At 36.3% G+C, this 25,278-nt stretch overlaps 1 protein-coding gene across 1 annotated transcript in view; it reads left to right on the plus strand.

Moving 5' to 3' along the window:
* The window catches only part of MED13 (mediator complex subunit 13), a 78,468-nt gene extending 53,439 nt beyond the window's left edge, over positions 1 to 25,029 (plus strand). Inside the window, 24 exon segments of the mRNA XM_037880840.2 lie at positions 1,407 to 1,467; positions 1,469 to 1,624; positions 2,218 to 2,302; positions 2,671 to 2,792; positions 3,936 to 4,026; positions 4,240 to 4,454; positions 4,948 to 5,144; positions 6,757 to 6,910; positions 6,912 to 7,665; positions 9,803 to 9,970; positions 11,824 to 12,047; positions 12,670 to 12,859; positions 13,365 to 13,830; positions 14,659 to 14,878; positions 15,589 to 15,780; positions 15,990 to 16,213; positions 16,493 to 16,542; positions 16,844 to 16,987; positions 17,280 to 17,438; positions 17,546 to 17,731; positions 17,902 to 18,050; positions 18,264 to 18,437; positions 19,992 to 20,092; positions 20,879 to 25,029. Coding sequence (XP_037736768.1) covers positions 1,407 to 1,467; positions 1,469 to 1,624; positions 2,218 to 2,302; positions 2,671 to 2,792; positions 3,936 to 4,026; positions 4,240 to 4,454; positions 4,948 to 5,144; positions 6,757 to 6,910; positions 6,912 to 7,665; positions 9,803 to 9,970; positions 11,824 to 12,047; positions 12,670 to 12,859; positions 13,365 to 13,830; positions 14,659 to 14,878; positions 15,589 to 15,780; positions 15,990 to 16,213; positions 16,493 to 16,542; positions 16,844 to 16,987; positions 17,280 to 17,438; positions 17,546 to 17,731; positions 17,902 to 18,050; positions 18,264 to 18,437; positions 19,992 to 20,092; positions 20,879 to 21,011 — 4,615 coding nt within the window. The 3' untranslated portion in view covers positions 21,012 to 25,029.
* Positions 25,030 to 25,278: the final 249 nt, after the last annotated feature.

Genomic DNA, 25,278 nt, shown 5'->3' on the forward strand with positions numbered 1-25,278 from the left:
TTGACTGAAAAATGGGAAGAATAGAAGTCCGCTGAAGATTTTTTTTTTTTTATAGACAGGGCTGTGATTTTGCTCTGAAACTTATGTACCATAAATATCCTTGTCAGCTCATGTACCATTTGAGCTTATGGAGTGAATGAATTCAGCAACAAGGCATATCTCCGTGATCTTGGTGCATCTGGGACACAATAGAGGTTTATACAAACCTGTTGTTGAAGATGCACCCACTTTTCTCACTGGCCATTATATCGGGTTTTGGAGAAGAAACAGCTTTCAAGCAGAGAAGGTACAGGTATCTGAGTTTAGTGCAGACATCATACAGCTACATTGGTATTGATGTTGTTGTTGGTACTTTCTTGCTGTTTGAAGGTTGTATTTTGCTTACATCCTCTCCCGTCTTTGGTCAATGGCTGCCAGATTAAGTTTGTCACCTATTTTGGGGTAGATGGTGCAAAGAGGGGGATGTGTATATAACCGTACCGTAGATTTGTTTGTTTCCTACTTTTTTCTTAAGTTCAAGATAGACGTTTTCTATGCTCATGAATTTCAATTTCTAAGGTTAGGCTTATTTACTCTCTGTCTTCAGGAATGTCAATTTCATAGGTGTAACTGTTTGTTGTGCCAGCAAAAAAATTGCTGATAATGTCACTACTGTGTTTAAAACGCAATAGAATGTTGAACATTTGAATGTTTACTGAGCTACTCCTATCACAAACTTAGATGCGTTATCTACATACTTTGTAAGCTCCGTTATTATTTAGACTATTAACCCAGAGGCGCATGCATGCTGTAAGAGTCTTCACTTCTTTGAATACCGAAATGTCTTCATAAAACAAGCAAAGACTAGCCATCTGTGACTGCATACTGTAATTGCATATGTTACTCTTTAGATCCACCCATGTCCTGAAGAGAGTTTAAATTCCCAATTCTCTGTGTGATTTGAGTGAAATGCGCAGGAACTTAGACTCTAGTAAAAACCATATAATTTTGCTAAACCAATTTAGTCAATTACTCTGATGATTCAACTTGGTCATTGTTAGTACACTGCAGTTTCAGCACATACTGCTGTCGTTGGTTTGGTAATTTTGTAACTTGTTCAAGAAATGGCAAAACATTTAATCTGCTGTGAGACTTTTTGAACCATCTCTCATTTTTGTCTGGGTTAAGGTTTCTGGAAAGGACATGAATACATTACGCTTCTGTGGTACTATGAAGTGACCTGCACATAAAAAGACTTTAAGTTGAGCAAGTGATCGCTTAAAACCCTTCTCCAGAAAACTTTAAGAGAATCCGTGTTAGCTAAAAAGTTCTTTGGAATTGTGTAAAAGCAGATGATATTTCATACTTTAACCTAGGCAATAGATTGTTGATGCCACTTTGTAATGTATTTTTTTTCTTCTGTGCAGATTAATGGTGCAGTGTAGGAAGCCTTTAAAGGTTTCAGATGAACTGGTGCAGCAATATCAGAGTAAAAAACCAATACCTAGTAGCAGTAGTGTCTGAAGCTGACCAAGAACCTGAAATTGATCCTTATGCATTTGTTGATGGTGATGTGGAATTCCTTTTTCCTGATAACAAAAAGGATAGGCAAAACAGTGAAAGAGAAGCTGGGAGAAAACACAAGGTGAGTAAAGGAATGATGGCATAAATCAATAATTGGATGAAAACAAATTGCCTTAATTTTAATAATGAAATGGTATTGAAACTTTGAGCATAGGTGGTAGTACATAAAGAATTTTTCTCTAGCAAATCATCATTAAAAATGCTTGCATTCAAGCAGAAATGATCAGTAAAAGTATACAGTACAGAAAAAACCCTGAATTGTAAGTTTTGCTTTTGAGGTAAAGATTGAATGGCTTATAGGACTGCTTACTTACCTGAACACATTATAATACTGTAATAGTTTATTAACTGGATTGGTATCTGTCCTATGTCTTTTGGGTTTTTGTTTGTTTGTTTTTTTAATTATGCAAGAAGATAGACCTATATTATGTAGTATTGGTACTTTTATAATATTTTCAGTACTTTATGTGCATTAGGTTTAAAAAGAACTATTTAGGAAGTTTTAACATGTTTACAGATCCTTGCCATGTAAATATCAAAACCAAAACAATAATCCTAACAGTGAGCTTTTGTTTTGAGAAACATACAATAATATAGATAGGGTTTTTTTTAAAACAGTCTTCTTCCATATATCACCTGTGCTTCTTTTTTCAGGCTGAAGATGGGACCGCTAATGTTACGGTTTTATCCCATGAAGGAGAAGATGCTATGTCACTGTTTAGTCCTTCTGTCAAGCAAGGTAAAGATGTTTGTTTCAAAATGCAATATATTAATGACTTATGGAATGGATAACAGAATGCAGAGAAGTTTTTAGTAACATCTCATGCAACTTTCAAAGTGTAGTTATATCTTTTCAGAATTCAGAAGCTACTTAGTAAGGTAACTTTCACTACTGAACCTTGCAAAAATACATTGGATATAAAATTTTAAAGTAAGTTAGTGGAAAGTGAAGGGGCCTCACTTTATGCATATGCTAGTTCAGTAAGAACTGATAGCATCTGGATTTCTCCAGTTGAATAGTATTTAAAAATAAAGAAATCCCAATTTAAATAAATGTATCGTATCTACAATGCTAAGGTGAGCCTAAAATGTTCATATTCTTTATAGATGCACAACGTATTGCTGCTCACGCTCGCACTGCATCAACTAGCCTGTTTCATGAAACAGACTTGGTAGTCTCTTATACTGACCTTGACAATCTCTTCAACTCTGACGAAGATGAACTAACAGTAAGTGGTTTGGTTTGCAAAAGTAAAAGCAGCTGCTAGATAAAAATTGTTCAAACGTGTACATTTTGTGCCAGAAGAAAAAAATATATTTTATGTGCTTTTAAAATACATTTTCCCCTGGTGACTGACTGGTATATAATGTATAACTTTTGATAATCTAATAAGTCTATTATATAATATAAAAGTATAATATATAATAAGACTTTTGACTGACATTTTCACTTTTGCATCCTTATTGGGCAAAGAGAATGTACTTGCCTTGACATAGAGCTAAACCTATGACATTATAATTATTACCACTGCTGTATTCTTATGACAGCCTAGACTATTTGTTTAGCCAACATACCCACTAATATACCTTTTTTAATATTTAAAACCATGAAAAATTTGGGAAATTTTAAAGTGGGCTTTCTTCTATCAAATCATTTCAGTGTAGCTGTTAATATCTTGGAATAATTTTATTGCAGTCTCAGGTGGAACTTAAATCTCTCATAAAATCACACGCCTATTTGACATGTACTAGTACAAAGTCTTTGTGTAGACTAAGATCTCAGTAACCTCTTAAAAGCAACTGAAACTAGTACAAGCTTTATCTTAAACTGGAGAGTGCTTTGTAACATTTTTGTGGGGAGGGGAAAAATGTTGCTTGTCTGAGAACATGGATAAGTTTTGAGATAATCTCTTGAAAATAAAGGTTCATAATGAAAAGTGCAGTTGGCTATTAACTATAGTATAAGGAGCATAAAGATGTAAGCAGCTGGTTAAATATATTCCTTCTCAAACAAGGTTTTCAGTATAGTCCTGTGAGGTTTTTTTTGTTTTATATTTAACTGGCACTTTTCATTTATTTTCTTGGCAAAGATAAGGAAATATAGTGCATATTCTTGTAAGTGCTTGCCTCTTACTATTGGGTCAGTGCTCATGTTCTTTTAACAAATGAAATACTAGACTATGATTCCTTAAGTAAGATTTAAGTTTAAACAGTAGGCATTTAATAAGGGGGGAAATTTATACTTTTTATTTTTCAAGGTTGAGGTATTATGATTAGATTGTACTGTTACTGTTCAGTTTTGTTTATAGCTAGTTAAAATGCTGTGAATAAACATTTCAAATGGGAATTTAAACTTTTTTTTTCTCCTATAGCCTGGATCTAAAAGGACAGTGAATGGCTCAGATGACAAATCCAACTGCAAAGAGTCAAAAGCAGGAAATTTGGACCCATTGTCATGCATAAGTAAGGTTTTGTTTTTGTTTTGTTTTTCCCCTTTCTGTTTTCTCCCTTAATTAGTTTACTAATATCAGAAATGTCACCTTTAAATTATATTTTGTGTACAGTTGCAAATTTTAGTTTTGAAATTTGTGTAAGATAAATGAAAAGGAAAGAAATATATAATAAACAAATGTGTTCCTGGAGTAACCTCTGAAGTATATTTTTAATCTGAAACAGGTACTGCAGATCTTCATAAAATGTATCCAACACCACCATCATTGGAACAACATATTATGGGGTTTTCACCAATGAATATGAACAATAAGGAATATGGCAATATGGACGCTACACTTGGAGGAACTATACTTGAAGGGAATAGCTCTAGTGTAGGCATTCAGTTCAGAATTGAAGTAGATGAGGGATTCTGCAGTCCAAAACCTTCTGAAATCAAGGTAAGCAATGTTCATAACTTTGATAAATACCTTTTCCAAATACAAGCAATAAACTGAATATTTCTAGAATTTTTAATAGGAAGTAAGCTCACCATATTTCCTGTATTACTAATTGTTTATTACATGACAAGAAGTGGATGAAGTATCTTGTTAAGTGAAACCCATTATTTCGCTTCTGAAATATACTGAATTACACTGAGCTGTTCTTTTGTTTAGTCACAAGTAAACTAAAGAAATATATTAAAATTACAGGCCCTGGTCTTTGTGTATATCTCAGCATGTAATCAGTTGTAATACCAATGTCGTACTTACTTTTAAGTGCAGAAATGTAAATTGCATGGACTAAGTGCAGAAGAATATTAATCAAATTAGTAACAAGTTTTTAACTGATTTCTTTAGTCTTAGTAGCATTTTTGTTGCCAGATTTATATAATCTACTATATTTACTGGTTAGTTTTTTTTTTTTTTTTTTTTTTTTTAATTTAATTTCTAGGATTATTCCTATGTCTATAAGCCTGAGAATAGTCAGGCTTTTGTGGGGTGTTCCATGTTTGCCCCACTAAAGACTCTCCCCAGCCAGTGTCTCCCTCCTATCAAGCTGCCAGAGGACTGCATTTACCGTCAGAGTTGGACTGTTGGAAAACTGGAGTTACTTCCTCCAGGACCCACCATGCCGTTCATCAAAGAGGGGTATGCTTTTGTGCCAGTGAACGATAAATAGGTTTTCATTGTGTTTTTTTTTTTTTTTTTTTTTTTTTTTTACAGTTGTATAACTATGAAAATTATCCACATTCTAGAATGTCTTTTAATGTAATGAATAGCTTTTCCATTTGGAAAGTATAGTGAAACACATTTAAAGAGTCTTTAAATTACTGATACAGTTTTTAATCACAAGTTTCTTTAGTTTATCTAAATAGAGAAATTTCTTCTTTTAAAATAGCTACTTTACTTAACTATGTAAATTTTTATTCATGTCTCATTTAAGAGTTTCTTAGGGAAGCCTGATAGTATTCATCTAATTGTAATAAGCAATGAAGATTGCAACAATTGACTTAAATACCAGCCTGGAACTCCATGTTCTTTTGGTGGTATCATAGTTACTACAAGGGTTTAGCAGGTGCTTTTCTTGCTGTTTACAAGAATTCAGTTCTTAATCAGTATAAACTTTTCTAGTGTTGAGCAGGACATTTGTGTATTTTAAAACTTTCCCTTCCCATGTTCATTTCCTTGTCCTTTACAATTAGAAACCAGTGCCTGATGTGACATCATGTGATGGAGGGTATGTCTACACTGCAATTAAAAACCCTCAGTTGGCCTGTGCTAGCTGACTTGGGCTCGGGCTAAGGGCTGATTATTGCGGCATAGACATTCAGGCTCAGGCTACAGCCCAAGCTCTGGGACCCTGCACATTGGGAGTGTCCCCGGGCTCAGGCTGCAGCCCAAGTCTGAACATCTACACCGCAATTAAACAGCCCCTTAGTCCGAGCTCAGTGAGCCCAATCAGCTGGCATGGCGAGCCATGAGTGTCTAATTGCAGGGTAGCCATACCCTTACGAGCAGTAGTTGTATCGAAATGAGCATCCCTATAAAGTGCGTTCAGTACTGACTGGTCGTTCAGAAAACCATGTTTTATTTCTCTCCTCCTTGAGGAATATTTATTCGGCCCTGCTCCTCTACATGTGCACCTTCTGCAGGTGGATTAGGAAACATGGGCTGTTTAAAAGGTTGTTGCTGGTTCACAAACTATAATTTAAACCACAGCATGAGTACAACGGGCTGCTTCTATTTGGGTCAGATCTGTGTAGAAGCAATGTTTTCAGGTCTCATTAGCCTGATAAGTCTTTGGAGACATTTCGCTGACTGGGAAAGAAAATTTGAAAGATTTCCAGGTGATACTTCCCTCACTGATCCAGCAGAGTTTGCTGCTGGTAAAGCCAGTGTATTTTCTTATGGATACATGTCACCATATTATTTAATATTAACAAAGTGTGAAAAGGAAAAGGTGCCCTTCACACTGCATATGTATATAAAAATATTGGCTACGATCGGAATTCTTTTCCAGATGCTTTTTTTATTATTTGGGTTTTTAGCACTCCTGTCAATATATAGAACAGTTCTGCATAGTCATTTAGAGCAAATAGGCCCAAACTTTTTTATTTTGATTGCAATTTTAGCGCTAATATTTACTACCTTTTTTTTTTTTTTGAAATGTGAATCTGAAAAGTGCTTACTTAAAATTTGATATTCTTGTGTTTCAAAAACATACTCCATTTAAAAATATTTTCCTTATTGCTTTTCTTAGTGATGGGAGCACTATGGATCAAGAGTATGGCCCTGCCTACACGCCACAAACTCATACTCCATTTGGGATGCCGCCCAGTAGTGCACCTCCCAGCAATAGTGGAGCAGGAATTCTCCCATCTCCTTCCACTCCTCGGTTCCCAACTCCTAGAACACAAGGACAGACCGTCGTACCCCTCGTGAGCTGGTGGACCTGCCAGTGCTCAAGGTTCAGTCAAATATGAAAATTCTGATTTGTATTCACCAGCGTCCACACCATCAACATGTAGACCACTAAATTCAGTTGAACCTGCAACTGTACCATCCATCCCTGAGGCGCACAGTCTCTATGTGAATCTCATCCTTTCAGAGTCCGTAATGAATCTGTTCAAAGACTGTAACTTTGATAGCTGCTGCATCTGTGTCTGCAACATGAACATCAAAGGTGCTGATGTTGGAGTTTACATTCCAGATCCAACACAAGAGGCTCAATATAGGTGTACCTGTGGCTTCAGTGCTGTCATGAATAGAAAGTTTGGCAACAACTCTGGATTGTTTCTTGAAGATGAATTGGATATCCTCGGGCGAAATACAGAGTGTGGCAAAGAAGCAGAGAAACGTTTTGAAGCTCTTAGAGCTACTTCTGTTGAGCGAGGCCTGAAAGAACCAGAGAAATTCCCTGATGAGTTAATACTGTTGCTGCAAGATCAGTGCACCAACTTGTTTTCACCATTTGGAGCAGCAGATCAAGATCCTATACCCAAATTTGGTGCAGTTAACAACCTGGTACGTGTAGAAGAAATGGATTGTTGCAATGACTGCTACCTAGCGTTAGAACATGGGCGCCAGTTCATGGACAATATGTCAGGAGGAAAAGTTGATGAAGCACTTGTGAAAAGTACTTGCTTGCATCATTGGTCAAAAAGAAATGGTAAATATACTTGTTTTTTCTCTGCAAATCTGTTTCTTGTCTTGCTTCTAAGCATCTGATAGCACGAAGAGTAGGGGGAGTGAAGATTGCCAATTGACTTATTCCCATTACGTATACACTTGAGTGAATTTCCATTGCTGCTCTGTTCCTAGCCTCTGGCCTTTTAGGTACTAAATCAGTATATTAACTAGGTTTTCTTTGCCCAGCTTTAAAGAGCCATATACCTGCCTTATGGATTTGAAATGTTGCGCAAGCCCATAGTCTGGGTGTCCATAGTATAGGCATTTTATATAGTGTAGTCTTTTATTTGGTATTCTGGGAACTTACCTATGAAGCACTGAGCAGAATCTTAGGAAACCTAGGTGATACTGAGCAGTTGTTTATAGTATTACTGCACATTCCAAGCAGGGACAGTATTATCTGTGATTCACTGGAATTTGAAGTCTTTTTTTTTTTGGGTACATGTGGGATACATATGATGGATACTTTACAGATTCTGTGCATTCTATTAATTTCTGTAGAAATTGAATGAAAGGGTACATAAATAGAAATAACAAGGAAATATGTATTTTAATTTCACTTTTGAAGGTGGAGAAGAGGGAGGCGAGAGGCTTCTGAAGTTAAAGTATTGTAGGAGAATTTGGATTTGCAAAAATTAATTGGCATCTGTAAAGAATCAAACATTTGCTCTCTAAAAAGAATGTCACTTCTATCTGCAGTGATAAAAAAAAATCTAACCTTTTTTATTTTGCATCTTTTTTCATTCATGCCTAGTGGCATGATTAATAATCATAAAGAAATTTGAGATCTGCTTATACTTAGAGGTCACTATCACATTTCTGCCTATTTTGAACACTTAAGTCCTATACTGTTTCCCTATGCACAGACATTTTTGTTTTGCTTTTTGTGCAGCCTGAATTTTGAATAACTTGCATATGCTAGAGATCAAGATACATTGCTTTGTACTCATGACCCTTCCTACAGAAATTATTCTTAATGGAAGCTCGGTTTTGTTTCATCCCATTCACACACCTTAATCTGCATGCTGCCATTGATCAGTAGCAAAACTGTTGATATGTGGTGCTGCTATCATTTCTGCTGTCTACTTTACTTAACACTAATAATGTTGAAAATTCAGTAACAAACTTAGTGTCTGTTGTGAAATACACATTTTCTTAAAACATAATGCAGCTTTTATATAATAGATCATGAAGCTTTTTCCAAGAGTAGATCTCATGTTCATCCACTGTCTCACCTCTCCTCACATTCATAATCTCAGACCCACCTCTCCTTCCATTAATGATCTTATAACGTCTTTGTGGTGACTACAGCCATTTTTCACATAGACAAGTGGTATTCTGGCAGTATTAAATTCAGTTTAAAGTAGCTAGCAAGGAGGAGGATAGCCAACTTTCTACAAACCACCAGCAAGTGCTGTGGGATCACTGGTGGTTCAAGTTTGGGAAGCTTTCCTGTAGACAAATCAAAATATTTTTGAGGCACATAGTAATACTGAGGCTTATGTTCTCTTGGGAAATATTTGTAAAGGGGGAGGGGGTGAAATGCTTCACTAAAAGGAGGCTACAAAATTCTAACCCTCATCTTAAAAGCTTTAGGGGTTTTTTTAACTCTCAAATTTATGCTTATTAGAATGTCACAGACAGCTAATACTTTTGACAAATTTGGCTAAATAATGAATACTGTTTACAGGATTTCCCCCAAGACTTTGTGAAAGCAGTAATGGTTGGCATTCCCTCGAAACATCTGTGTGGAGGGAGAAGTATTGATATTCTGAATACTTTAACAATTGAGTTATAGGTGTATTTTAATTTTTTAGTTTAGACAAAGATAAAAGATGGAGAGCTGAAGTTTTCAAGGAACAGACTATTGTACAGACTGGAAAATCAAAGCATAGCGGAACTGCTACTCTGATTTTAATAGCTATCCCTTAACTATGTGAAAGACTTGACGATAATAGTGGTATGGCCTACATGAACAGAATATATGTTTCAAGAAAGTGACTTTTTGTTTAAAACCCCCAAATTCACCTAAACTTAGGACCTTTTAAACTCTTTGCAATTCTTTTCTTAGATAACTTTATTTAAGCTGTGATGACATTTCTTTTATTCTCTTTCAGTTGTGGATGTGAGCATGCAGTGTTCACAGGATATCCTTCGCATGCTCCTGTCACTCCAGCCAGTTCTTCAGGATGCTATTCAGAAAAAGCGAATAGTCCGATCTTGGGGTGTGCAGGGCCCCCTCACATGGCAGCAGTTTCACAAAATGGCTGGCCGAGGCTCTTATGGTAAACTACTTGTATAGATTCCCATTCGTTAATTTGTCCTTGGTATAGGTTACCAAACCTGAATGTTTAGATGTGATTCAACCAAAAGACATTTAAAATTTAAATAGTGCGAATAGTTGATTAGAGGTATTATTTCCTTTACAACACACAAAAAATATTTACCTTTCTAATACACAAGGAATTGTTTTAAAATAGCACTATATGAATTCACTTAATTGTAATGTCTATGAATGAAGGATTACATGAAGTTTATTATTTAAAGTGTGATGGAATTGGAGCTGGAATGAACAGTTGACATTAAGAAACCAGAATATTTAAAGTAATTCTGTGGTGGTTTTTAAAAAAAAAAACAAAAACAAAAAAAAAACCCCACTGAATCTTATCAATGGCAGTAGAGTCATGGGCTGAAGGTAAGAAATAGACCAGTTGTATCAATTACAAACTCTCAGAACAGCGTCGCTTTGAAATCATATGTACAGAGATACTATTTATGTTATGTGTTCAACCCAGTATCTTAATTCTGGTGGCTTTATTAATGTCTATTGGATATTAGCATATTACCACGATAAATCATTCAGACAGTACTGGATTCATTAACAAGGAAGAGGGATGGCCTTTTATTACCAGATTTCTTATATTTATAATAAATGGTATCTAAGCATGCACATATCTAATGTGCTTTGCATCCCCTGTCCTCTTCCCCCATTCTTTCTGACTGATACACATGCCATTGTTGCATCATGTCTTAATTAGTTTATAAATTGTTTGAGGTGAGGACCACTTATAACGGTTATTATGTTAGCAAATAGGTGGATTCATATTTACTAGATTTTTAAAAAAAACTTTTCATGTGTCAAGCTGTATTTGGGGAGAAATTGAATTTAAATTAAAAATGTGCAAAAGCAGCATTGTAACTTTATTAGTTAAAACTACTGTAAGTGTGCTGGATACTTAATAAGAAAATTTGTCAAAATGTGTTTTTGCATTTAGAACTAACTGATTTATTAAACAAAGGAAGTGCTGTCTGTAGTTAGTGAACTGAACTGATTTGTTTGTGGTCATCATGTCCTTAAAGATTTTAGAATTAGTAGATCTCTTCCACTCACATATAGTTCTTTTCATAGATTGGAAGAGGAAAACAAGCTTCCCTGTTCCCCCCCCCCCCCCCCCCCCCCCAACTCCCAGTCAGTTAGTTTCTTAACTTTTGAATGAACTAGTCGTTGAACTGAACTAGTTAAATAAAGTGAAATGACTAAAATATTCCCTTTGCACCTGCAGGAGAAGCTATTGCTGTCAAAAGCTGGGTTAGCACTTCAGCCTACTTCAGGTGCTCTGTCAGTAGCCATCAGTTCAGTGGCTTTGACTTTGGCTGCAAACATGTACTGCTTAATATTATTTTTATTTAATTTAAATTATTTTAATAGATTATAGTAAATTGGCGTCTTAACATAGGTTGTCATAAATTTAAATTTAATTTTGTATAGGCTTATTTTTTACAAGAAGAAATGTATTTAAATTATCCAAAAATCCATTTTCAGTTTCTTTAAAAAAATCATTGATTTTTATCCACCCTGACAATACAAATATTAAATAATAATACAAAATCTATTCTTGTGGACTTGGGAGCTAGCAGTAAAAAACTGTTGACTCATATATAGGGCTAGATCATGCATGCCTTACACATGCTTATTAAGGCAAAGAGAACTTGATTTATTATCAATACCGGCTTCCCTCTTGATAGTGATGAAAATGAGTATTTCTATTCACTCCTGTTTGCCAAAAGCAATATATTGATTCTGCTAGATTCCTGTTTTCCTTTTAATATATTGGAAAATGTTTCTTTCTTTATCTAGGAACTGATGAGTCCCCAGAACCACTGCCAATTCCAACATTTTTGCTGGGATACGATTATGATTTTCTGGTGCTGTCTCCATTTGCCTTGCCATACTGGGAGAGGCTGATGTTGGAACCTTATGGATCTCAAAGAGACATTGCTTATGTTGTGGTGTGTCCTGAGAATGAGGCCCTGCTGAATGGAGCAAAAAGCTTCTTTAGAGATCTGACTGCAGTATATGAGGTACAATATGTGTGAGGGACAGCAATGTAATGGGATAGTCTCAAGCATATTATTAGTATATAGTCATTTTGTCAAGCTTGGATCCCAAATTATGTTGAAACTCTTGCACAGAGTACCATCTCAATGAGGCCTCTAAAATGGATGTTAGAAATAGACATTTGGAAGATAAAGGCACATCCTGGTGCTCCATCAATATCTTATTTGGATGTAGCTTTTTTCAAGAGGCTATTTTCTTATTTTATCAATGCCATCAAGTGGTAAAACTCTGTACTACCATTTTAAATAAGTGCTACCAAATATTAATTCATTGCAGTTAAACACTTGTGTTCCTTGAGCTATGGTTAAGAAGATTATTTTCCTACACTTAGGTAAACCTGTTGATAACCTTAAAACAACAGCGTATGCATATTGCAGAACCATTTAGCTTTCTAGAATTATAAAGCATCCTTTCAATGTATGTGATAACCAAATTGTAGGGTGTGTTTTTGAACATGCAAAATAACCCAAAACAAACATAAAGCTATCTCTTTGTGGTGAATTCCATGTGTCATACCTTGCAACTTTGAAAGTCTGTGAACTCATTACTGTCTTATTTCTATTTTATCTTTAACTTTTTTTTCAGGCTTGCAGACTTGGTCAGCATAGACCGATCTGTAAACTGCTCTCTGATGGGATCATGAGAGTTGGATCCACTGCTTCAAAGAAACTTTCTGAAAAGTCGGTCACAGACTGGTTCTCTCAGGCAGCTAATGCCAACAATGAAGCATTTTCCAAACTCAAGCTCTATGCTCAAGTTTGCAGATATGACCTGGGTACTGAATATTTCTGGTTCTCCTTATTTCATCTGATTCTGTTGTTTATAGGAATATTATAGAGGTGAAAGACGAGAAAGCATATATGTAGCACACTGTCCAAATATTGTCTGCAAAAATCCTAGACAAAATTGCATACAGACACACTCTCAAAATGACTTCTTAGCCACAGGTAAAGTCTTCAGGGCAAGTCTGTCAGACTACTTCACAATAAATCCTGGTCACCATTTGTATGGTATCAGATCAATTCTAATGTAACTGCAACCAGAGTTCTGCATTAGTCCCCAAAATCTGTTAGTGAATTATCTATGAAAAGGGGATGAGTGGAGTGAACCTGTTTAGAAATTGAATCTGAAAACTAAGTGTTGGTGTTCTCATTTGTTTTGGGTAAGATACAAAGAAAAATCAATGATAAAATTATTAGATTTTTCTGATTGGTCTTTTATATCAGGTTGAAAGAATTAAATTCCAACTTTTTAATTAACTTCTACTTCTTCTGTTTTAGGTCCTTATCTTGCTTCTCAGCCATTAGACAATTCTTTACTTTCTCAGCCAAATCTAGTTCCCCACACAAGCCAGTCTGCATCCACTCAGCCGCTGATTGCAGGAAACGCTGGAAATTCCAACACTCCATCATCCAGCACTGCAGCTGCTACCAGTAGTACCATGACAGTGACTTCAAACAGTGCCGTGTCTTCTGCAGCTACTACAACTAATTCAACTTTGACCACTACCGCCCCCTCATCTTCTTCCACCACCATAGGCAGTGGGATATCAACAAACAAACCTTCTTCGTTTCCACCTTTTAGCGGCATGAACAGTACTACTTCTGCCTCCCTGCCTACACAGGCTACAACAGCCCCTAATGGACAGACAGGGGGACAGCAGCAACAACCAGCTCTTCAAGCAGCTGGGATATCTGGGGAAACTTCATCTGCCCCTCCCCAGCCACACCCAGAAGTCTCTGAAAGGTAACATGTTCTATTTTTTCTTAATGTGCAATACTCATCTAAAGAAAACCAGAAACAGCCCACACAACTGACCACAATGCTTTGTTTTTATTTTAATCTTTTTCACACCTTCACTTCAAAAATTGAAGATGACAAGAGTTAGATGTAAGCTACTGTTTTTCAGATGCCAGGTATCGTATAAAGATTGGCCTGAACTATTATATAAAGGTTGGCTTGAACTACAACCCTAAGACTCTGAAGGTTTGGAACCCAGTTTTTCAGGTTGGGTCCCAACTCTAAAAATCTCTTTTTTGTAAGAGGTTTGAATAACTGCTGGGGTGCAAAAAATAGCAACCCCTCCACCCTGCAACTATGTTCACAAATGTTTACTTCCAACCAAATTAATAAGCAGGGTTTTTTTTTATATATTCAAGAGAAGAAAGTAGAGAATAAAACTTGCATTGTTGAATACATTCTGGTTTTGGTGTTAAAGCTGTACTTATAAGACTGCTTTTATTGGGAACTGGTTGATACCTTGCTTCTTCTACCAGTTGAAGCAATGGAGAAAATTGCTGATGAACTCATGTGATGGAGAGGAGTGAACTGCAGAGCTAAATAATAAAATAAAAGTTAATGGTACCAACAAGCTGATGAGTTTGTGCACTAAACTGAAGTCAGTAAAGATGTGATAGAATCATTCCTCACATCTTACTCAAGGCAAAGAAGCTCTTTTCACTTAGTCAGAGGGTGCCATCAGATTTCTTTAATGTAATACATACTGTGTAATCTGATATACTTTTATATAAAACAGAGAATTTTTATAGCAATTGGTTTCAAATTAACTTCCAGCACTATGGATCGTGATAAAGTTGGAGTGCCTACAGATGGAGATTCACATGCTGTCTCCTATCCACCTGCAATTGTAGTTTATATAGTTGATCCTTTTACGTATGAAAAGAAAGATGAGCATAGCAACTCATCCAATGTGTGGACCCTTGGGCTTCTTCGTTGCTTTCTCGAGATGGTTCAGATTCTTCCTCCTAACATCAGGAGTACAGTTTCTGTGCAGGTAAGTAGTTAACATTTACTAAAAAATTTTAAGGTAAAAATTACTGTTCATTTCAGCTGGTTTTGGAGAAGATAGTATTTTCCTCATGGTGAATTGAATCCTTTGGATTCAATATCTATAATTGTTCTGCTGTTTAAATTGTGGGAAGAAGTATCATCAATAAAATTTTCAAGAGCATTTTAGTATCTTACAGCAGCACTTATCAAAAGTTAATCCTGTAACAGTCTCCTTAAACTTCAGTCTGGCATTAGACAGTGAAGCTTGTGCTCCATTCTGCTAATGGTAATGGGGAGAAAAGTAGCCTTGGGATGTCCCATCATTAGTAATTCCTACCTTCCAGACTGACAGTTATAAGAAGCTTTATCCAGCACTCCTGACTTCCAGACATCAGACGTTTGTTGTGATAAAAGACCTTAGGCAACTGGAAGTCTTGTAGGTGAAGAGAGGCTTTTATTGTGAGGGTGCTTACACTTCTGGACTCATCCAGTGAGATGGCTGCTTGAAAGGGCCTCACATCCTATAACAGAATGGAGAGAGGAAAGCCAGAAAGTTGTATGGAACTGGAGAGGCCGGATTATGGAGGGTAATTTTAAAAACATTAGCCAAAGAACTTTTTTAAAGAGCACTTAAAATCTGCAGAGGAGAGGGTAATAATTTTTCAGTGTAAATTACACACTGGTGGTAATGTTGTTTTTCAATCCTTTTTTTAGATTGTCCCGTGTCAGTACCTGTTACAACCTGTGAAACATGAAGATAGGCAAATCTACACCCAACATTTAAAATCTCTGGCATTTTCAGCATTTACACAGTGTCGGAGACCACTTCCAACTTCAACCAATGTGAAAACATTGACTGGTTTTGGCCCAGGTTTAGCAATGGAAACTGCGCTTAAGAGCCCCGATGTGAGTATCTTGAGGTTACAAAAAGTGCTAAAGATTAACTTGATCTTTTGATAAACATTTAGGGAATAATGGCAGAATTGCATGTACATTTCCATGACTTGTTTATCTTTTTTTAGGTAAATGGTCTTTGTTTTTAATGATTAAAGAATCATAGTTCTTAATGATTAGCTGTCCTTCGGTGCTTAAATTTTCTATTGCATTTCTTACAGAGACCAGAGTGTATTCGACTCTATACACCTCCTTTTATACTGGCTCCTGTAAAGGACAAGCAAACAGAGTTAGGAGAAACTTTTGGGGAGGCTGGACAGAAATATAATGTGCTTTTTGTGGGCTATTGTTTATCTCATGATCAAAGATGGCTTCTTGCGTCATGCACAGATCTCTATGGAGAACTGCTAGAAACGTGCATAATTAATATCGATGTCCCAAACAGGTAAGAAGCAAAACTTTTCTGTTCACTCAGCACCTGTGTCTTGAATATTTCCAGAACTTCGCACCTTTCTCCTGGATCAAAATTCTTCTAGGATAGTGGTTCTGTATAGAGACTTCTGATTAATTTTGTGGAACCTCTATATAGAAAAACTAACTCAAGCTGCTGAATATAAGCAGTATTATCTAGGTACTGTTGTGGAACTACATTTCTGTAGAATTGAATGCAGTTTTTCTGTGGTGTGGTGTGTTTTTGTTTGTTTAACTGGCATATAAATTGAAGGCTGATCGTACAGGAAAGCAAAAGCAAGCTTTCTTTCACTTTTGATTTCAGTATTATAAGACTGATCAAATCAAGAAACTCTCTACTATACTGATGTTTAATATTTACATAATTCAGTAGGTAAACTTTGCCTAATGTTTTAGGATATACAAAAAAAATAAACTTGCGGCTGAACACCACCGTTCCTGTGTCTGCTGATGATAATCAGGTTAACACTAAATAAGTAGTAGTCGTTTAGATATCTAAACATTTTAGCTCTAAGTGTGAGTAGAAATCTTTCATTTACTGTTTTTTTTTTTTTTTTCTCCTTTCTCTCTCCCTCACTCCCCCCCTCCCCTCCCACAATCCTAGAGCTCGTAGGAAAAAAAGGTTCTGCCCGCAGACTTGGTCTCCAAAAACTCTGGGAATGGTGCTTGGGACTTGTGCAGATGAGTTCATTGCCATGGAGAGTTGTAATAGGCCGTTTAGGAAGGATAGGTCATGGAGAGTTAAAAGGTAATAGAGCTGTTGAGTGTAGAAACTTCGTTTAAAAGCTTTGACTTTTGTTTAACTCACAAAGATAAATAGTCTGATAATTTGGCTTTTCCACCCTTTCAAACAAACATAACTACATGTTTTGACAATTCCTTTGTAAATTTGCAGCTGAATGGTTTTGACGATTAGCATAAACGAAAAGTCATTATGCAAATGAATTATTTTGAACATCTTGTGTTTTCTACTCTATGAAACAAAGTTCAAAACAAACTATTTTCTGGGTAGATATATTAATATGACTTAATATCCCTAGATTGGAGCTGTTTGCTGAGTCGCCGAAACCTCCAGTCCCTCAGCAAGAGACTGAAAGATATGTGTAGGATGTGTGGTATATCTGCTGCAGATTCTCCCAGCATTCTCAGTGCTTGCTTGGTGGCAATGGAACCACAAGGGTCTTTTGTTATTATGCCAGGTATTTGTAAAACTGCTCCTTTCTTTTGGTTATGGGGACTTGTTTCTCTTGACAATATGAAATTCAAGGAAAATTTTTTTTTTCTTTTTTCTTTTCCATCTTTACAGATTCCGTGTCAACAGGGTCTGTATTTGGACGCAGCACTACTTTAAATATGCAGACATCTCAGCTGAATACCCCCCAGGACACATCATGCACTCATATACTTGTGTTCCCTACGTCTGCCTCTGTGCAAGTAGCATCGTCGACGTATACCACTGAAAATTTGGACTTGGCCTTCAATACAAACAACGGTTAGTGATTGTGTGTGTGTGTGTGTTTGTTTTGTTATGGGGGAGAAAAGCGTACGTTGGGAGTAAGGTTACTAAACGCAAATCTACTGACTCATTGACTTCAAAACAAGATCTATTCATATTGTGTGTTTATGGAGGTATAGAAATTGACTCTCCTTCATTTTTTCAAGATGGAGCAGATGGAATGGGTATCTTTGATTTGTTAGACACTGGAGATGACCTTGATCCTGATATTATTAATATCCTTCCTGCATCCCCTACTGGATCCCCTGTACATTCACCAGGATCCCATTACCCCCATGGAGGTGAAATGGGCAAGGTAACTATTACAAAGTAAATACCAGAGTTTACCAATTTAGATTTCTCAGATTAGGATGACATTTGTAGAATACCAGGTTCTTATGACCTCTTGCCCTTCAGCTGTTCAATCCAATTTGATCCAAGAATTTGGAAAGCTGCAGATTTAATAGCATAACTAAATGTTCCAGTTTGTCACTAACTCTGCTTCTTCCTGATATTTGTCAACCTTTAGGGTCAAGGTACAGATAGATTGCTTTCAACAGAATCTCATGATGAAGTAACAAATATCCTGCAACAACCATTGGCCCTTGGTTACTTTGTATCAACTGCCAAAGCGGGTCCATTGCCTGAGTGGTTTTGGTCAGCATGTCCTCAAGCACAAAATCAGTGTCCCCTGTTTCTTAAGGTACTGTACTTCAGCAATTTGTACAGTGCTTTTCCTGAGCATTCAGTGGGCATTTAGAGATAAATGTGTAATGTAGGATCTGAATAGCAACATTTTAGACTTCTGAACTCTTTTTAAAGCAAATGAATACAGTAATTTTAGCTTTGTTCCAAGAGATATGCACAATTTTTGTTTTCCTTAGAAACCAGTCCAGTTTGCATGTTTTCGTTCTTTCTACAAAAATGAGACATTTTTAACTGGAGCAAGAAAAGTTCAGAAGTGTTGTTCTCTTCTGAATAGCCTCTTCACATATTTGTTTCACAAGAGTGATGTTCCCCTTCCTCTTGCAACTGCAGCTTTGCTTACTCTTTCTCTTAATAGGTGTATGCTGCTGTATCTTGCGAGGAGTTGTGTTACACTAAGTGTTTGGCTAGACTTCTTCAGATTACTGGCTCAAATTTGCCTCTGCCTCTTAATGCAAAAAGGAAAGATCTAGTGTAACTACCTGGTTAAACTTGGAAAATGTAGTCTAGTACAGAGACATGGATAAAGCATAACACCTATATTCTGTTTTGGTCTTCCTCAAGGAAGAGTTTAAGTGGCGAATAGTCCTAGTTAGACATTGGCTCATCTATCCAGAAAAGGTTCTCACATCATGTGTATGTTGTCACTTCCATTTTCTTGTCTGGCACAATCAAGTCAGTTCTGCTGTACCTTCAAACTTTGAGTTGCTCAAATCTAGGATTATACATATCTGTGTCATATAACAAAATTATATGTCTAACCTGAAACAAAGATGAATAAAAGTAGCTCTCCCCCATGCCACGTGTTAAGCAAAAGTTCCATTATATGGATGCTGATGCTGCTGTTTTCTTTTTCAGACATTGTGTGGTATGCTAATAAAAAACAGTTGGCTTAGGAAGGCTACTAATAGGCTAGTATGACTTTTGGTTTAAGACTCTAATATGCAAAACTTTTGTACTTGTACCAAAATATGATCTAATGAGAACTCTGAAGGTTACAATATTTTGTGGCTTTTTTTGCAGCTCCTCATTTGTGTAGTTGTTTTCTATTGTAAATTGCGCTAATTCTTTCAGTTTGCTAGGATTTACAGAGGTATCAGTATTTTACTGGCAGCAATAGTAAAGCAAAATCTTGGTAAGATGTCATTTAGAAATCCTGGGCCAAATACTTCCCTGGGGTAAGTGGATGAACTTAGTGGAGTTACATCCACTTCAGTCCCCCCTTTTGGTTTGTTTGTTTGTTTGTTTTAAATGGGGATCTTGGCCGTATCTCCCAACCCAATGAAATGGGGTAGGTGAAGAGATTCTTTACATCCTATCCTAAGATACTTTAGCATAATGCGTTAATCAAAAAATAAAACATGATATCTGAATATATGTAGGTTCTTCTGATTCCTGTTCTAGCTGAATGCATAAAATTAAAGCACTGTTTTGCTTTGTGTCAGATGTTAGGAAGTAATTCCAAAGAAGGTGTATATATTGTAAAGGAACAGGGATGTCTAAATTGTAACTAATGCAAGGGTGTCTGATAACATGCCTGTTCTCTTTTTAGGCCTCTTTGCACCTCCATGTGCCTTCAGTGCAATCAGACGAGCTACTCCACAGTAAACACTCCCACCCACTTGACTCTAATCAAACTTCTGATGTTCTCAGGTATTGATGCTTTATTACTTAAAAATGAAACAGAATATTTTTAATAATATAACTGCATAACCACATTTTATTGCAGCATATCAACTTGGCTCTTTTGCTGTAAGGTTTATTCATTATTAATTGAATGCTGAGTATGCTTAGTGCTTCATGAAGGACAACACAAATCAGACACTGCTCTGAGTGGCTAAAAGATGCATTTAGTCATGAAGTAGTGCTATTTTTTTTTTTAAAATAGCATCACTTTAGCATATTGTAGGTAGGCTGATTAGAAGTAGTGAGATCTTAATGGAAAGAGGCTGAATGTTGGATGCAACAAAAGAGAAAGGGAATTCCAGGTGTAAGGGTCCCAGGGGAAGAATATCCATTGATGAATGGAAGAGAGATACCAAGAAAGCAGTTAGGCAAGAGGCTTGGAGGTGCTGTGGGAATAGGAAGAGCTCAGAGCAGAGATGAGCAGGCATGTAATCATATTAGATGTAAGACATCGATAGAAGATAAACTAGTTTTGTTGGATTTTTTTTAAACCTAATGACATGAACATCTGGGTAGCATGATTGATTGTTTTGCCACGCGGACAAAAAATGTTTTGCGCAGCCTTGTTGACCTGTTTCGAGAAGAGTGACTCTGAAGGCTAGCTGTTCCATAAGCCTGGCTAGTTTAACTCTAACAGCATAAATGTTTAGCGGTTGGAGAAGTTGGTTTGTTGTGAGATTGTGTGTAGAACACTGTCTGAAAATTATGGTAATGGAAAGTGTATAGCTTGATGGAAGTCTCTTTGCTTTACAGGTTTGTTTTGGAACAGTACAATGCACTCTCCTGGCTAACCTGTGATCCCGCAACCCAGGACAGACGGTCATGTCTCCCAGTTCATTTTGTGGTGCTGAATCAGTTGTATAACTTTATCATGAATATGCTGTGATCTTCATCTGAACTTTGCAAGAAGAGAACAAGGAAAAGGGATATTTCACTGCAGGACTAAGTTATAATTCTTCTCAGTTCAAGTTATTTGTGATGGGGTATAATTCTTGTTACTTCCAACAAATATTGTTTTGACTTCTGAGGGGCACATAATCCTGCTGTCTTTGTTTCATTGACTCTACAGGACTCTTTTTAGAATGATGATTGATCAGTCAAAATGTATTATAACATTTTAGTGGCAAAATTAACCCTTTTTTCCCAGTCACAGTATTTGTGAAAAGTAATGAGCCATAGTACCCAGTCATGTTTAATGAATATTAAAAGCATGGAGACGAGAAGAGACGTGAGGAACAATAGGTTTCAACCTATGGCTTCAGAACATCAAGATGTTCTTGTATCGGATTATAGTACCTAGTATTCAGAAAATGCCTGCATCTCTTATTTATTGTAAGTTTTTAAATGTATAAATTGTCTTATATTTCTTAACCTCTTTTATAAAAATTTTCCTAGAAGGTTTATACCGCCTTCTTGCTTTAAAGCAATTGGTCTAAAATATATGTAATCGTCTTAATTAAAAGTTGCAGTAGGTTGCTTTTAGAGTATTATTTTTTTGTAAGGGGGTGGGTGGGGACAGTAAATTTGTATTGTCTTGATGTACAGTTTAATGGGGATAGAGGGGTTAATGTCCATACCATTGTGTGTGGGGGATTTACAGCTAAGCTGTAGTTGCAGAGTACATGTACAGTAATGAAGTTCACTGTGTTTATATAAATTGAAAAGGTACCGGGTCTTACAACATTTTATATCACACCTTTACAGAGTAACATAATGGCAATATATAAGTGATATTGTAGGTGGTTTAACTTGTAGTGAGAATAAAATGAATAAACTCTTCAATTTAATTTTGTGTTATGGCTCAGGGCTGTGGCCAATTTTTCAGACCTTTTCCATTTACTGTGGAAAGATTTATTACTACAAGAATCTCTGCTACCCAGTGTAGGTAACCAGGAATTTTTGGCATAGTGGGAATTGCATCATATTCTGTAAGATTTGTGTTAGTCACAAATCAGATGGAACATGTAGGTATAGAAAAACATTATAAGATGAAATTGCCCCAAAGACTCCTGTAGGCTGAAATTGCGCCCAGCTCTAGCCATTTTACAAATGCAAAAACAGTCAATCTTGACTTTAAGATTGGTGTGTGTTTGACTAAAATGTGGTGTATATAGATTTTCAGTGAATTCTGGTATTCAGATTTTATTCCACTAGTGAAAGAAGCATTTTCCTTTTCCTTTTTGATCTATTTTTGGCACTGTGGTGAGGGTCCCAGGCTCCAGTGTATGGACTTCCCCTCCAGATTCCAGCCAAGGCATGTGCCAACGAGGCTCAAGCCTCCCTAAGGAAGAGACTCGGGAGTCATGGGACTTTCATACGCCTCTTCCTCTACAATCACCATTTTCCCCTAACCTAACACTTCCTTCCTTGACTTGCACACGCCAAATCTGTAATGCTCTAAAATGGCCCCTACGGGTGCTCGTGAGCAATTTCTTCCTTTGTTCCTCATCCCCTGACTACCGGACAGAAAACTTACTCCTGCGGTGCCCGTGTCAATCTGATGTGAGAACCCACATTAGCCTAGCATCTGGGTCTCACTGGACAACTTGAACTATCCATCCTGCCCATAAAGTCTTTAAGGAGCCAGTTTTAAAATCCCTTTGTGCACCCACTGTTAATCCTCTACAAGGACAAAAAATCACTTGTATTTACAAAACTAAATTTGGTATCTTACTGAAAATCATGTTTTGTAACTACAAAATATTTGCCTGAAATATCACTTCATGTGAACAAACATAACCTCTTTGCTAATATTCTATATATACAATATTAGCAGTCTTATTTTGTATAAAGAAAATGTACAATTGGTGACAGATTTTTTTCAATCATTTCTTCAAAATAACAGTACTGCAATCAGATGTCAGCCTATTTTGATATTAAAGTTAAAAAAAATTGGGTCTCTGCATTAATTTTTCTTGATTATGCTAAAACACACCACATATTGACTAGCATATTTGTTCAGTAGCAGCTTTTTCTTTTCAGTGTGGCTGAGATTTTTTTGAGGGAAAAGATGCTCCTAAGCCTGGAATTTTCAAAGCTTACATCCAATATTTTTAGCTCAGTGTTGTCAGATGGCTGATTTCAAAACCTATCTTAATGTTAACACACCTCTTTAGCTTGGAACTTGTTGGAAGTGGGCTGTTTAAAATCTGACAGTGACTTGTATTCATAAATGAGCCAGCTGCCTGAATGCTGAGGTCCAGTTCATACTATATAGTTAAATGAATGTACTCTGAAATTCCCCAACTGTAGGGAAGAACTGCTGGTAAAAGTTTTTTCAAATGCAGTCAGAAATATAAACTGATAAATTAACCACTAGGAAAATATCAGAAGCCCCCTTTTTGAAGTGTTTTTAGAAACCATTTGTACTGGGAGACTTTAACTTCACAGTGGCATCCATTGCCAGCAATGTACATATCAAAACTGCCGGCACCAAGGAGCTAACTGTCATATTTGGCTTACTTCTAAATAAGTTACTTTCACCTTTTATGAATCAGATTTCTTTGTAATGATTAACCCTTCCTCTCTTAAAGTGGACACGACTAATTACTGACAACAATAATATTGTCACAGCCAGTTAACAGTAGAGTTGATCAGAAGGTGCAAGCTTTATAGCAGAGTTTATACAGATCATTGACAGTTCGAGCAGCAACTTCTCAAAATGCTTGTTCCTAGTGTTGGTCTGTGAAGCTCTCTGTTTAGTAGTATTTCGTAGAAGTTCACCTATTCTTAAGTATTTTGGATTTCAAATGATAGCCACATATGGTGTCCTTCCAGCCAGTCAAAAAAATCTAGCCATACTCTCTTTATGTAAGCCATTCACTCATCTGGACTTAATGCTGTATGAATTAGATTCTTGTACACATTATTGTTTGGCCAGTGGGCCACCAAGTGTACTTACATACAATCCTTAAATTTTTAAGTAGTTGTAATTTTTAAAACTTTCTAACATTTTCTGAAATGGCTAAAATGAAAGTTATCACTAAAATCCTCAGCTATATTCTTGCTCAGCTGTCAGTATGGCACAGATGACTCTATTACTATATTCTTTTCATCTTCATATTTACCTTCTATGGTGACTTTTAACTTCATGTGTTGCTACAAAGATTTGCAGATGTCTTTAATCAAGCACTATTTGTTGTTACTGTACTGTCAAAATATTATGTTGCATTATTTAAAAACATTCAAATTTAATAGATGAAAAGATTTTTTAAATGCTATTGCACCGTATAATTTGCTGCGCAACAGTCTATGGCATAGCATATCAGTCTGTTAATATTATCCATGTAATGTTACATGAAACAATGTTTTGGTCTGGGTTTCCTCTGAGAACTCAGTTTCTCAGTTTACGTGAAATTGTATGACAAACTATCTTGACACAAATTCTGAGGTGGAAAAATTAATTTTTTTCATCTTAATTGAAGGAATCAGAACTATGTCTTATATTTAGAAAATCTTATTTGTGGGTGTACTCTTTATTTTCAATGGAGTGAAACTTCATTTACAGTAAAACTGGATTTGGGACCTACAATAATCCTCAGGGTCACTTTTTCAGGAAGTTTTAATATAGCTTTAGGTTTTCCAAATAAACTGGATTTGAGGACCTTGAAAAGCTATTGGGTTTAAATTGCAAATTGTGGCATCATTACTGGACATGTCAGTTTCATAAATCTTCTCAAAACAGCTGGGTCACTTTAAGGGAGTTTTTAAGGTCTCACTCAGCAGACACATTTAATGGTCCAAGTCTTCTTATTTAATATGACATAAAATCAAATAAGGAACAAACACTATTGCTGCCGAATGCCATAAACACTGAGTTGTACAAATTGTGATTGAGGAAATGAAAAAGTTTATACTTTTAAAAAAAAAAATTCAAATGGAATAAATTATTCATGAAGCCTTGATTGTGGCGTCTCTTTATTTCCAACACTTAACTCTCTATACAACAGAAAAGAGCTGTGGCTTATTATTATTTGGGTTGAAGATGACCAAAATAATGGCCCTTTTAAGATGTAGCATAGGCAGATTATACAGTAGAACCACAGGGTTATGAAGATCAGCATTACAAACTGATCAGGTCAACCACCCCCTCATTTGGAACGGGAAGTATGCAGTGTGGCAGCAGCAGAGGCAAAAAAAAAACCCAGAACCAC

The sequence above is a fragment of the Chelonia mydas genome, chromosome 17 (genome assembly GCF_015237465.2).
Source record: "Chelonia mydas isolate rCheMyd1 chromosome 17, rCheMyd1.pri.v2, whole genome shotgun sequence".
Taxonomy (NCBI): domain Eukaryota; kingdom Metazoa; phylum Chordata; order Testudines; family Cheloniidae; genus Chelonia; species Chelonia mydas.